General features: G+C 49.4%; 3 protein-coding genes across 3 annotated transcripts; all 3 read right to left on the reverse strand.

Moving 5' to 3' along the window:
- Nucleotides 1–154: 154 nt before the first annotated feature.
- BDV59DRAFT_211254 (uncharacterized protein) lies at nt 155–9777 on the reverse strand (the record flags this gene model as incomplete). Its single annotated transcript, XM_073695762.1, has 26 exons — nt 155–1527; nt 1576–1888; nt 1965–2506; nt 2537–3187; nt 3218–3248; nt 3282–3332; nt 3366–3881; nt 3924–4165; nt 4202–4315; nt 4349–4554; nt 4588–4632; nt 4663–4726; nt 4817–5032; nt 5069–5188; nt 5222–5340; nt 5398–5459; nt 5496–5709; nt 5740–5930; nt 5966–6451; nt 6510–7412; nt 7443–7754; nt 7791–8081; nt 8112–8276; nt 8307–8627; nt 8661–9418; nt 9471–9777. The coding sequence occupies 26 exons, from the start codon at nt 9775–9777 to the stop codon at nt 236–238; spliced, it is 8532 nt and encodes a 2843-aa protein (XP_073550350.1). The 3' UTR covers nt 155–235.
- A 627-nt stretch (nt 9778–10404) lies between these two features.
- Nucleotides 10405–12213, reverse strand: BDV59DRAFT_172771 (M48 family metallopeptidase). Its single transcript, XM_073688768.1, has 9 exons — nt 11841–12213; nt 11545–11786; nt 11236–11476; nt 11163–11187; nt 11065–11110; nt 10945–11008; nt 10860–10891; nt 10752–10810; nt 10405–10699 (listed from the first exon to the last, which is right to left on the reverse strand). The coding sequence occupies exons 1-9, from the start codon at nt 12150–12152 to the stop codon at nt 10665–10667; spliced, it is 1056 nt and encodes a 351-aa protein (XP_073550351.1). The 5' UTR covers nt 12153–12213; the 3' UTR covers nt 10405–10664.
- A 20-nt stretch (nt 12214–12233) lies between these two features.
- BDV59DRAFT_172772 (uncharacterized protein) lies at nt 12234–13576 on the reverse strand. Its single transcript, XM_073688769.1, has one exon. It carries the CDS (start codon nt 13217–13219, stop codon nt 12371–12373), a length of 849 nt encoding a protein of 282 aa, XP_073550352.1. The 5' UTR covers nt 13220–13576; the 3' UTR covers nt 12234–12370.

The raw sequence follows: 13576 nt of genomic DNA on the forward strand, positions 1-13576 counted from the left end.
CTCTTTGGGACGGCTGACTAAGTCTATACTGCGCAATAAATAACTAACCACCCAAGAAGTCTTAAACGAAAAGATATCTGCATTCTTCACGTAGAAATACATAACATAGTTCATACAAATACAACAATCAGATCTCCACACTGCTTGCCAGCGAGGCTCTTATGGTTCGTTTCCAGTCCGCCATCACCAGCATATCCAAAAGAACTGCTCCACGTCTCAAATGCTCAATCGATATTCATATGTCGCGGTCACCGTCTGGAAAGTCAACCTTACTCAGAAGCTTTCCATCGATGATCTTGCCGAGGTGTGTTTTGTCGATTTCCTGTCCATCTTTCCTGATCTGTGACATGAGCACCCGGAGGAATTTGAGCGGGCTCTGCTTAAATGTCCTTGTCTGCTGCCCCCCTGATACTATCCAGCCATCTGCCGCAACTACCATGTTGTCCGGCGCTGTAACAGACGCCACTCCGAGAAAATCACATATCTCAAGATACTCATCGTAAGACGAAATGTAGAGCTGTCCGCTGAACAGGTTGAGTTGGATTCTCAGAGACTTCGGGATGTGGATGTCAGTTGACCTCGCGGGTACACTGTACAGGGTAAGTTTGTCAAGAGGGGGGAAGCTCTGCTTTTGCCGTGGCGCATACAAATGCATCCTGACTCCCGCTGCAGATTCACGAACCTTCGAGACGAGTAGGTTTGCCTCGTAGGGACTTATGATTACCATGTGTTTCACTACCGCATTGTCAGGTGGAGAAGAGCCGCTGCTTGTCAAGACCCATTCAATCGGGCGCATGTAACTATCGGAAGGCTGTCCCTTGGGCGTCTGAACGGCGCTGGCAAAGTCGGATGTGACAAGAAGCTCTGATAGAAATTGAGCAACGTCGAGGTACTTCCTCGCAGATGTCGTTCTGAGTGTCTTGAAAGCCGGCATAAAGCATCGGGACGACGTATCTAAAACACCGGTAGATACAAATGAGCATAAATCGGGATGTAGATAATGCTTCTGTGCATTAGCTGATGGAGGCCGTTGGATTTGCCGCTCCTGTTCAATTTCCGGGGCGAGTTCTCTCTCCTGTTCTTCTTGAAGCTGCGTTGAACCGAAGTTTATGTGACAAAACTGCCGACATTTATCCATTATGAGACGGACCGTCTCCCTATCGTCGGATTCAGAAGCGGGAACAGAGCTGTTCCTAAAGCCAGGCCGGTATCGTTGTTCGAGGGATTTGGATTCTGGCTCGAGGAAGGCCTCTGCTTGGCTTGCAGACATTTTTGTTTGGCCACCCTTTCGGATCTCCCTCCACAGGTTGCTCTGTCTCTCAAATCGCTCTCCCTGTACTGCCCATAGAGGGATACTCCGCTCCACGTCAGCCCAGGTCTCGGCGACTGCCCACCGAAGGACGGCCGTTACGTCAATATTAGATTCTTCAGCCTGTCCAGTGAGGGCCATAATTCGGCATTTGATTTCTTGAGGAACACAGAAAACAACGGATTGGCCTCTCCCTAGCTTTCGTAACCTCATGCACGCTAGGAAAAGCTATTAGCAGATATTCATTATTCTCTCGAGCGTCTTACCTTGTACCAGCTTGTCCTTGGTTACGCCAGATCCTAAGGTCACGGCAGCCCGGTAATTTGGAGGTAATTTTAAATCAATCCATCTTGTGTGAGCTTCGTCGAGGAAAACAAAGCATGCTTCCAGATGCTTCCCAAATGGGGACATATGGAGCAGTTCAACTAGCCCGGTCCGGTCCACAACACAGATTTCGTCATTATCATTGACAAACACCACAGCTTGGATATGCCCATCACTGGATGTCATTCTCAGCCAGGTCTGGGTGACTTCAAAATTTGTTAGCTCCAGGATTTGAGCCCCTACGTCGAGAATGACCTGTGTGGGTGGATCAAGACCCGCAAACCATATCCAGGAGAAGCTGCGCGTCGGAACACGACTGCTCGTCACACACTGGAGTCAGAACAACCGAAGTCTCTGGCCGAAGAAGATATTCGAGAACCAAGGCATTGGTATGGTTTTGTTCAGCAAGATCTAGTTGCTCCACACTCAGAGGAAGAGTGACACGTGAATCGTTCGTTCCACTAAAACCAACCGTCGGGTGCGTTTTAACTTCGCCGATATCCCATCCAGACGCTGATAGCTTGTTAGGGAACTCCTTCAATTCCTTTGGGAAAACAATATGGGCAAGGAAATAGTCAATGGCTCCCTTGGCATAGCGGAGGCGAGGGAAAATATGTTCGACGCAGTGATGCCGGTCTTCAAGGTTAACCCCGGTTAATTGGCGATAAGGGTGTAGTAAACTGGGGGTATCATCTACCCATGTTTGATATTCCGCATCAGCCTGGTCGGATTCAATCAAATGTGAGAATGCCAGATATAGATCTTCATCAGAAAGCCCGGCATAGTAATAGCTCAGGCATGTCAGGATAATGACAACATCAGGGTGACTGAATTCAGATCGTGCTGCCGGATTATCTTTGGCACGATAAGGAACTGAAAGCCTTGTTGCAGGTTTCCTACTACTATCGAGACCATAGTTCACCCTCCAGCGTTTCTGGCCAAAGCAGAATGCCAAAATATTGCCAGCAAAAAGGCCCCTCAACAGGAAAAGAGGACCCTTGGTACTTTCACTCCAAAACCCTGACGAGCCAGTATGCTCAACCGCAGCAACTTCCTGGTCTGATAGATCTTGGTTAAGGACATATAAGAGCATAGCTCGTCTTGTCTTCTCAGGTTGCCTTGATATAGATAGCGCATCCATACCATTGGCGCATGCATCTTTAGCGACTCGCCTGAAAAGCTCTGCCCCAGCGTCTGCATGGAGCAATCGCATTCTAGGGAAGCCCCCTTTCCGATAATTATTCAATTCAACTGATCTGGGAAAGTTGGCCTTGATGAGTGGCGCATATTTCCTCACCAAGTCCAGTATTTGTTGGATGAAGGCCCATCTCTGTGGAGTGAGCTCCAGAGGGGCTTGGGCCCCCATTGTGTAAATCAACTCGAATTTCACGCTGAAATTTTCGTCGCTCTCATCCACCACATCACGCGACGATTTCTGGAAGAACTCAAGGACCTTGAGAAGGCGGATGCCTACCACTTCCCTCCCCGTAATGAAACATTCTAGGCACATGAGCTTCAACGATAAGATGTGTTCAGGCTGGACGAGCAGCACTCCTCCATCCTTCATGCATTTTAAGCACATACGCTCAATTTCCGCAGCCTCTCGCTCTTCAATCTTCAGGGAACGTGTTATGGGTAAACGATAGACCCGTCGACCTAACAGACCACCTAGCTTCGTGACCAGCATATGGAACATTTGCTGTGATTGCGGTTTCGCGACAATGACGCGTACCAAGCATGACTCGTCCGCAAGCGCGGCCGCTACGATGGGGACAATGACGGAAGATTTCCCCTCGCCCATGTTCGGTTGCATGACGGCGTTTCCTCCGGGCCTTATATGTCGCATGCGCCGGGCAATCTGTTCCTGGACATCCCGTATGAGAATCCCGTTCTCAATCTCTAGTAAGAGAGTCTCTGGAAATTCAAACGGATCCCAGATTGTATGACCGGGGTTCTGAATTTCCACAACCAGGTCTTCATGGTGACTGATAAGATTGAGGAGCTTCCTAGCTCTCTGAAGTGCCGTTACGGAACGTCCGTAAGCGATTATGCATCTTTTCCACGCATCAGACAATTCAGACCAGCGTTTCCGCGTTAATTGCTGAAGAAGAAGTTCCGGTGATAATCTTGGGCAAACGTTTATGCTTGTCAATGTATTCAAAACCTCGCGGTACACCAGCGATTGGTTCTGCATATCATTCCCAGCGGCACATGAGAAGGTCATCCGTGAAACGATAGAGTTGTACACCTGTTCAGAGTGTTTTTGGCAATTTAGAAAATGATTTGAGACAATGTTTTCCAGTTCTTTGTCACTCGGGGTAATGCAAGTCAGCGCCTTGATCTCTTGTAATGATTTCATACTCCCTCGCAGCTGTTCAACATAATTTCTCTCATAATCGGATCCCGCTTGCGATTCTAAGGCGCTGACCAATGCTAGAAGCCGCGGTGCTGGTTCAGCATTTCCGGGATTGGTATTTAATAGGCCATTCAGCTGAGGCGGCTCCATTTGCAATTGTGGTGGCAGACCGAGACCTTCATCAAGGATATTGTCCACACAAAAATACCCACGCCTTCCACTCGGGATTTGGGTAAGGCAAGGCCAAGAGCAAGATGGCATAGTCACCTGCTCGATTGGTTCATGTGAAAGGACACACGCAATTGCACTGAGGTAGCTCTTAAACTCTCGATTGTCAAGCCATATGTTAAACTTCTCACGAACATTATTCATTGCATTGACAGTGTTGAAATAGTCCTCAAATTTAGGACTTTCCATAGGCGTAGGGATTGAAGGGGTTGAGGTTGGCCACTGGGATTTTAGTTCGGATATAAAGTGATCGAGCGCCTCTGCCCTTTTCCGCTGCCTAAGTCGATTGATGCGTGATTTGAATGCCCTGGATTTTTCTCCCGCCTGGGGGGGTAGACTTGACTCCGGCGTCACGGGTCGCATATTGTACTGCACTTCGGTCCGCAGTTCCGATTCATTCATCTTGCAACCCTGACTTGGTTGATACAAAGCCCGGACTGGCAACTCGAGAGATGCCATGGTGGGCATAACGTATATCGCAGCGAGCATTTGCAGAACAACCATAGGGACTTTCCCCTAAAAGGCCATTGCTGAAAGCCACATCATCAAGGTGTACTTATTTGGTCGGGTAGCTTCAGAGCACAGTAACCGATGTATACTGCACCAATAGCTTGAAACAAATTGACCAGGCTCCAAAAATAATGTTGCGTCGTACTGTATCCTCGTCATGTCGACCGCAGCGGCAGGGCCATAGATTTTCACACAGCGCGAGAAGAAGTTCCAGAGATGTGAAGCCAAAGATTTAGGCGCTATTTCCTGCATGGACACAATCTCATCGTAGAGTGTCTTGCACAAGGTGAATACGCGGGAACAGTCTTCTGACTGGTAGTCACGGCCAAGTTCCGTATGACGAAGGTCGTGAGCGACCGCATGGTCTTCCGCTCCGAAGCCAGAGACACAGAATGTTGAAGATCGAATGCGAGCTCGCTGCAACAGATCTGTATGAGCAGCCGGGAGCAGGTTTTCTTGCTCTGGAGACTCCGGGTGGAACATTTTCATCCGACGGTGCTCGTCAAATATCGCGGCCACCTGCTCGCGGAAATCATTATGTTGAGCCAAGCAATTAAGGTCGTGCTGCCATTTGATGCTCTGCATTACGCGTTCATTAGCAGGATAAAATCTTCTTTCCGGTGTTAATGCAGCAAGGCCTTGTAAAATCGAAATGTTTTCCGGCTCTAACTCTGTGGAAGACCGCAGGGATGCAGAACGAAGAATAGATAGAGCTTGTTCAGTCCCCGTTTTCTTCGTGAGAGGGTCGGGGATACAGAAAGATGTGACGGCATGTAGGTAGCTCAGCATGAGCTTACTTTGGAGACTCCCGTTATCGGTCAGCCGGCATATTTGATTGTCCACCGAATACACATGGGTGTTGGTAACCGCTTGCCAAATGACCTCGACAACGACATGGTCTCCGTCCTTCCCCAATGTCACTCGACCTTCTGGAAGCAGGAGCATCCGGTCACAGGTGCTCACATGCCGAAGAACGAGCATACTTCGAAAACCAATTAGTGCACCCACTGACTGCTCAGGATCAATTATCATGCCGCGATACTGACGAGAATGGACTAATGAATGTCCATGTCGAAGATTGAAGCTAAGTCGGAGTCGTGGAACCTCGATCTCCAGTACATAGGTCGCATGATGGAGCTTGCAGTGTAGCTTTGATGTCTTTTCAATTGGCTGAAGGATGGCGGATAACGACTGCACAGACGACTTTGGACGCTAACCAGGGAGACCTCATCCTTCACGAGAGACCATCTATTCGGTTGGTGTGTACGCTGCAGTCGCCAGTGTGATCTGGATGAATGCCACGGTTCTTTCACTGGGCGAAATTCAATGTAGCCACCATCGATATCATACCAATGGACGTAGTCCTCGACGAAGGCATCGGGAAACGCACCCACCAGAAGCCTGGGCGGTACATGTTCCCAGTTTCTACTGTTGTAAATTGCTCGAACACAGAGATCAAAATAATTGGGGTCAAGGGTCCACATCTTTCCCAAATGTATGGTCTGACCCATATGCTCTCTCTGTCCGGAAAATTGCATTCCAGGAACATCACTAGGCATCACCTCTACCAATGATTGCCCAAAGAGAAGTTTGTATATCTCATGTCGCTCATACTCAGATGGCAGACGAGCTAGAGGCCGGCCATCGACTAGGAGTTCGCCTGTGATCAGATTGTAGTTTACCTGCATCTCAAAGTCACCATTGATCTCGTCCACCATGAGTGACTAAACAGCAGTTAGCCCCTCCAGGGACGGTCGACCATGAGTTTCCTGTCCGATACACAGCCCAAGTCCGCTGGATAGCTTGGTCCAGTGATGCCTTTTTGCACTGCACGATACTGTTTACCAGGATGCGGCGACACCGATAAACGAGGACGCCCCAACGATAGTATAGAATAAGGAGCAAGGGATCGTAATTCAGGTCAAGAACAGCCTTCTTGTCGTGGATTATCATGCAGCATTGGATAAACACTGACGATTCCCACTCGTTCTCCAGCATACGCTCCAAGAGGGGCCCCTCAGAGTCAAAAGTGGCCACACAAATTAACGCGGAATGAGCACTTCCAGCGACTAACTCATTTCGATGCTTGTCACCTTTGGCACTACTAGCCTTTTCCCCGATAATGATTACCCACCGAAAGGCAATGGTCCGGAGGTACGTCAGATGGTCTAGGCAGATATCCTGGACTTTCGCAGATGACGAGAGAGACAAGACTCTCTGGGTAATACATATGAGGGAATTGAGCTGATGCGTTGATTGCCAGTTTTCCCTGATCCTCTCCGCAGTTTTTCTAATCTCAGCCAACAGAGTCATGGCGAACACATCGTCGTCCAATATACCATGTCCGGCTCGTAGAACGGAGGAGTCCCTGGCCAATGGCCCTGCCTGGTGGATGATCTGAAGGATGAATATGAAAGTTTCCACTTTTTTAAATACCACCGACGGCGCAGCCAATTGCCTCAATATGTTGGACCACTGTATCTCGACACCCAAGGGCATCGAACAAAGAGCCTTGAATTCTCCGAGTGACATATCTGCTGGACATGCATGCTGTGATGCGATGGCCGTATTTGGCGACGGTCCGTTTTCGTTACGTGTGACTGGGGTGCGAAATAGAAAACCTTGCAGGGAGTCATTGGATGGGGGCAAGCTATATGTGCATGCGACTGCCATAGCATCCGTGATCTTGAAGGTGCCGGTGAAACAGTTGACGACATTGTCAAAGTATCTAAATTTCAGTCCATTTGCAAGACAAACGTCTTCCTCGAGCACGTCAATTACGTACTTATTGCGCCTGTGAGATCCTAGGTGGGGCTTCTCTTGCGAAAGGAGGCCAATTCTCTGGGAAGTATGGACTGGCATAAAAAAGCTTGAAAGACCTCTATAGGTCTGCGGTCGATATTGAGCCCTGGATTTGATGTATTCGGAATAGTCGACACGCAGAACCGTGAGCAGAATGAAGATCGTAGTGTCACGCCAGAAAGCGAACGGCCGAGGGAGTTTCAGCTCGAACACTGTAGACTTTGCCTGCCAACGATTATCAGGTAATGGCCATTCGTGAACGTCAATGTTGATACTGTTGGCTTTATCCTTATATTGGCAACGCTGGCAAGTAGGGCTATGGCGCGACTCGGTGTTGTCGAAACGCCCATCAACAACCACCTCATCGTACATGCATTCCGAGGTTTCATACAAGGTATACAAATTCTTGTATTCCTGTTGCTTTTTCTGAAGCTCCTCCTTCTTTGCTTCCCTATCATGAGTGGCGCATTCTTCGATGTTATCGAGCAAAGCTTGATGTTCTGTTGATTGATCAAAATACTTCACAGAGAAGTAAGATGGTGTCCCGAATGCCTGGAATATATCGGATCCAGGGTGTTTGACGCGCTGCCGACGTTGATGCAAATAATTCTCCACAGAAGACAGTCTTCTCATCTGAGATAGGTGAGGCAACACCAAAGACTCAAATAGCTGCACTGGGATCCGGGCATCGTAATCGCTAAGCAGTGGGTGTAGATGAATTGCCGATTTGTCGCAGGCGATCCAGAGCTCTAGAGTCGTGAGTACCATAGTTGATACAGCTTCAGGGTTGCCAGAGTATTGTGACATCGCAATGCCATGGTACTCGCTGATCAGACCACTCAACTGTTCGCAAGCGGCTTCGTTACCAAGATGCGCCTGGAGCCAAGTTCCAAGTTTACGCTCGACCCATTGTTCAAATGCCGCAAGATTATACAGCCTGTAGTCAGGCTCTGTAGCATCCGATAGCGATGGGATTTCTGTGCTTTCAAGTTCGAGAAGTCGCACTTGTGGCTGGAAGTTCGTTTCTGTCTGATAGCGTCCCCGTCCCCGAACGCCCTCAAGCCAGCGATCAAGATCGGGTAATGAACATTCACTGTCCTTTCTGAAGTCCAATCCCGACAAAGGGAGCACATTATGTGTTGTATTATTTCGAGCCATGATATCGCGCCACTGTTGTTGGATTGTGTCGTTCGCTTTCTTCAGAGTCTTTTGGACAAAGGGAAACCAAGGAGGCTGCTGTGACATATCGAGTTTGTGCAAGCGACGAGCAATTTTGGCAGTCATAATGTAGCGGTGCTCACTGCTCATCGCATCATGAGACCTGTTGAGAAGTGTGCTCATGTAGTATACCATGAACTGTTTGTAAAGATCGTTTGCTGTCTGTTCTCCCCTGCGCAGCCTGTGCAAGAGGAGCTGAATGATGACTCGGACGAGGAGCCAGAGAGATGATCGTCGCCAGGGAAGCCGACTGTTGAGCCACAAAACTTCCTCGCGAGTGTTTTTCTGGATTTGTAAACTGTCATAAGTCCTGCATCGAGGGCGCAGGAACGCTGTGAAGAATTCCGTTACCATCCTTGGGTTTGTTGTGTCCCTATCCTCATCGTGCTGCTGACCAGCCTTGTTCACCTTTGCTTTCGTTCCGGTAACAGGCTCGTGGCTCATCTTCGCAAGGGTCTCGGCGATCGTCGTCTGCAGGCCTGGCTCATTGAAAGTTACCTGGTCCAATGCAAAAGTTGGTCCAGGAAATTGACGCTTCAGGCGACCGACGGTGGAATAGACAGACTCGTTGCGAGGTGACAGCTCGAACGTCTCCACATGTATTGAATCGCGGTGTCTCGTCATCAGGACAGCGGCATTCTGACAGCGGAGATAAATAGGCAACACCTCCCCTGAGAATAATGTGAGAATAACTACTCTTTGGTCTGAAACAAAATAACGTACCTTGATTGTCCAGATTCTGCAATAGCTTTCTTCGTTCGGCTTTATTCATGTCACCGTGGAAGCCGCACGTTTTTCTCAGACGATAGACCATTGAGATAACTGAGGTGAAAACGGCAGCATCTTCCCAGTCCGACACATTGGCCTGCTGGAATCCACGGAGAGCCTGAATGACCGTATCCAGAAGAATACATTCGTATCCTGCATTGTAATCATCTTCTTGGGGTATGTTTGGTGGAAAAAAGACGTGGTGAAGCAAATACAAGGTCGCCTCCCGAGGCAAGCTCGCGGTAGAGGGTAACGTTGACATGGTGTACCGACTCTGAATGAAACAAGCACAATCCACCTCAGAAGGAGACAGTTAACGATGTAGAGTAGAGATTGACAGAACAAATGTTCTTTTTATCACAGAATTCGGGGCATGTTCGACGTAGTAGGGAGAAAGATAAGGATATCCTTGGGGATGGGAGAGCGAGGATCTTTCGTTTCACTTCTGTTTGCCTCGAGAGGACCAGTGGGATCACATGATGCACTTCGTATGTCCAATATTCCTCTCATGCGCAGTGTATTCACTATTAACCGGCAGATGAATTCACTTCTCTGTCTCGGAGAGGTCGTTCTGTGTGTCCCACCAAGGGTAATGATAGAGACGAATCTTCAACCATCTCGCACTCTTTACCGTGGCCTCACTCCTACAGGAATTTTATCCCTATCTGTGTCTTAGAAATCACCTTGAGCATACGATTTCTCACTGTAACTTTTCGGTACTGGATCTCCATAGAAGCCAACTATGTCCGGAGCTCCGTAATAAAGTAGAGAGACTTCACTTCGATGGAGGTGACTCAAGGGATGGAAAGGGTTGTCGTTCAAGTTCATGAGCAATAGTCGTAGTACAAGTAAAAGAATTTGGTAGTGGATGCGGTTGAGCTATACGATGCTCGTATACACGGAAGTTGGCAGGCAGTGTCGTCAGGAGATGAATCAAGGATTAAGTACTCAGACAAAGACACTGGCTCATGGAATTTGCAAGCCAAACTGTCTTTCATAATAGATGGGGCTTGATCCATACCGTAGGAAGGTCATTTCTCATTTACGTACAGTATAATACAAGGATACCTGGTTAGGACTATCGCGTAGCCCTACTGTAGAGGTGAGATGTTCTTCGATCCGCCACCCTCTGTCTCCTTCACACAACCTTCACCATCCAGAGCTGGCTTGGTGAAAGCCGGGCACTGCAGACAGATATTAGTATTACCTCAAACAGCACAGAGCAACGGGCCTTACTGAAACCTCGGATGACATTGCAACCGCTGTCCTCATACAGTCCTTCAGCTTTATACAACCTGGTGGCCTGTTAGATGGCGAAAGTCAACCTGGTGTAGCCACACTCACATTCCCTTGATCGTTTCCATCCGATTATAGCTCTTCGGCTCTATTAGCACGTCTGCAAAAGCTCGAGCTTAAAGTGGGCGCTTACCGATGGATGGGTAGACAAGAATTCAGGAGGGGCCTGTTTCTCTGCCTGCTGCATACGAGCCCACCTAATACATTGTCAACGACGTATCCCTTGAGGGAAAGAGCAAGGTGCGTAACATACAGCTCCACGCTGGCACCGGGGTCAAAACACGCTTTGGACATCATCACTACATCATATCAGCAGAGCACTTTATGCCAGATGCTCCAGAAACGACATACTCAGTCCAATGTTATCCGCTTCCCCCTGCAAAGCATTAGTATATATCCAACCTGAGGATAGAAGCGACCGCACCTCTTGCGTCCGCGAGTTCGGCAGACTATACATAAGATTCAACAGGAGAGACGGGAACTGTCCCGAGATATCGAACAAGAGAGATATAAGAAAGACCACGCCGAACGTGAGAAATCCGCCGCTCATGCGCTCCGCGGGATGACGCGCCACCACATGAGCGATTTCATGACCTAAAACGGCTGCCAGGCCATCTTCGTCCTTACAGATTGGCAAAATTCCGGTATATACAAACACCTTTCCTCTTCATCAAGTCAGCACTGTCAGTCGATATCATCATACCAAGGGTTAAACAGGAATATTCGCCCCTACCCCGGAAGCACAAAGGCATTCTTAGTCTGCGGCTCGTCAATCACATGAACTTGCCAGTCAGCCCCTTCAATTTGGGCCTGCGGTATCAGCCGTTGCAGAACCCGATTGACCGAGACAGTAAGTGGGTGATTTGCGGGCAGTATCTTCCCACGTTCTTGGTTTAACACTTCCCGGTAGCTCTCTACACCCATCTGCAGCTCCCATTTGGGAGACACGCAGTTGAACCGGCGTCGACCTGTCATCTAGACAGCCGTGTTAGAGACCAGATCCACCAAATTATCTACCGGCAAACGCACCTCCACCGTCTCGGTGTTATAGAGATAGAACCCGCTGATAGTGAGACCTATTATGACGAAGTGGTGCGGCTTCGCATTTCTTAACAGGCGCGTCAAGAGCGGTTCGCGCGAGGTATTAAAACGATTGTACTGATTTCCGCCATAAACGCAACGTCGCACGGAAGTAGAAAATGGTTGTTGACTAGCGTAGGGAAGGCGGCGTGGGGATCGCAGGGATAGCGTTATCGAAGGCCTTGGGGAAACCGCATGAAGGGAGGGAAGTGGTAGTAGCGAGGCGCGAAGAAAAGGACGGGTTATCGGAGTGCGAAACATGGCGAGCCGCTGGGCATAATCGGCGAAGGGACGTGGGGGGTGGGACGAGAGGGGGTGAAGCTGAAGCTTTTGAGAGATCGCCCGGCATGTGGAGCATGTGACGTATAGTCCCCATCCCGTCTCAGCGGTTCACGATGTTCGCTTTCAACTACACAGCGCCACGTTCTATTGGATTTCTACTACAGTCCACAAGTGAACGTGTATATAACATTCACTGGTTATTCCCCTGGAATGGACACCCCAGACACCTCCTTGCAGATCTTCAGCAATTCCTCCTGTTTCTTCACATTGCCCGCCCCAGGATGCGCCGACTCCGCGCCCCGAGTCGTGAAGAACGTTCCACTCTTCAAACCGGCCAGATTTCCCTGTCCAATGGCCCAATCTGCCAGAGCCTTGGCCGGTTTATCCATCCCTCCCGGAGCCATCATGCCTCCCATCTTGGTCCGGACCCACCCAGGATGCATGCTCACGACCTGGATGTCGTCGCCCCATCTGCGCGCAAAGGCATTGGCTAGCATGACATCGTGTAGTTTACTGTCCCCGTACGAGTGTGACTGTGTCACATTGCGCAAAGTCTCGTCGCCGCCGTAGTGGCTGTCGGAACTCATGTAAAGGAGTCGCGAGGAGGGTCTGTCCATCAAGCACGTGAGGATGTATGGAGCCAGAGTGTTGACAGCGAAAACCGCCGAAATCTTATCGGCAGTGATCTCGCGGCTGGAGGTCGAGCCATAGCCAATGCCGGCATTGTGGATGATTGCGTCGAAGGGACCCCGTCCCAGTGCATTGGCGTCGTCGGCGAGTTTCTTCGTCTCGGAAATCGATCGCAAGTCGGCCACTAGCACCGCTTCAGCGTTCGGGACTGATTTCCGCGTTGACGCAGCACGGTCTGCGTTCCGAGCGTGAAGGACGACGGAGTGGCCTTTGTCGGCAAGAAGCTTGGCCGTAGCCTGGCCGATGCCGTCACTCGAGCCGGTGATGAATATACGAGCCATGGTCGGTGTGTTGGCGAGACTAAATAATGAACTGTAGGATCTAGGTCCGTAGGGGCATTTAAAAGTCTGCGACATGCACGGATGATATCAGAGATGCTGGATTATTCAGGGCGGGGTTTGGCCTATGACGTCAAATAGGCTTGCACCAAGTACCGATCAGGGGTAAAAGTGTTATTATGGCGACAACTGCTGAAGGACGAGTTAGTGGTTGAGTAATATGCCTTCTATAGATACAAATTAAGGTGGCTGCGTGCCGGGGACCCATGCTTAGCTTGACTATGGATAAGTCTCAAACCGGTGACACAGAAAGCAGGTCATGGGAAGAAGGCAAGTCATGGGAAGAACATTCAAAGGACAACATATGATATGGTGGGTTGCTCTGTACAGCTAGCTCTCAAACACGGCTAAAATTTCATAAAATTGCGACACCAG

This window comes from Aspergillus ambiguus (assembly GCF_047715705.1).
Source record: "Aspergillus ambiguus strain CBS 117.58 unplaced genomic scaffold BDV59scaffold_6, whole genome shotgun sequence".
NCBI lineage: Eukaryota > Fungi > Ascomycota > Eurotiomycetes > Eurotiales > Aspergillaceae > Aspergillus > Aspergillus ambiguus.

What these genes read in the sequence shown, in the direction of transcription:
- BDV59DRAFT_172772 (XM_073688769.1), bottom strand. Translation starts at nt 13,219, where the DNA reads ATGTCGCAGACTTTTAAATGCCCCTACGGACCTAGATCCTACAGTTCA.
- BDV59DRAFT_172771 (XM_073688768.1), bottom strand. Translation starts at nt 12,152, where the DNA reads ATGTTTCGCACTCCGATAACCCGTCCTTTTCTTCGCGCCTCGCTACTA. An exon ending in AGCGGATAACATTGGACTGA is followed by an intron (nt 11,111 to 11,162) that starts GTATGTCGTTTC and finishes GATATGATGTAG; the next exon opens with TGATGATGTCCAAAGCGTGT. An exon ending in CAATGTCATCCGAGGTTTCA is followed by an intron (nt 10,700 to 10,751) that starts GTAAGGCCCGTT and finishes ATCTGTCTGCAG; the next exon opens with TGCCCGGCTTTCACCAAGCC.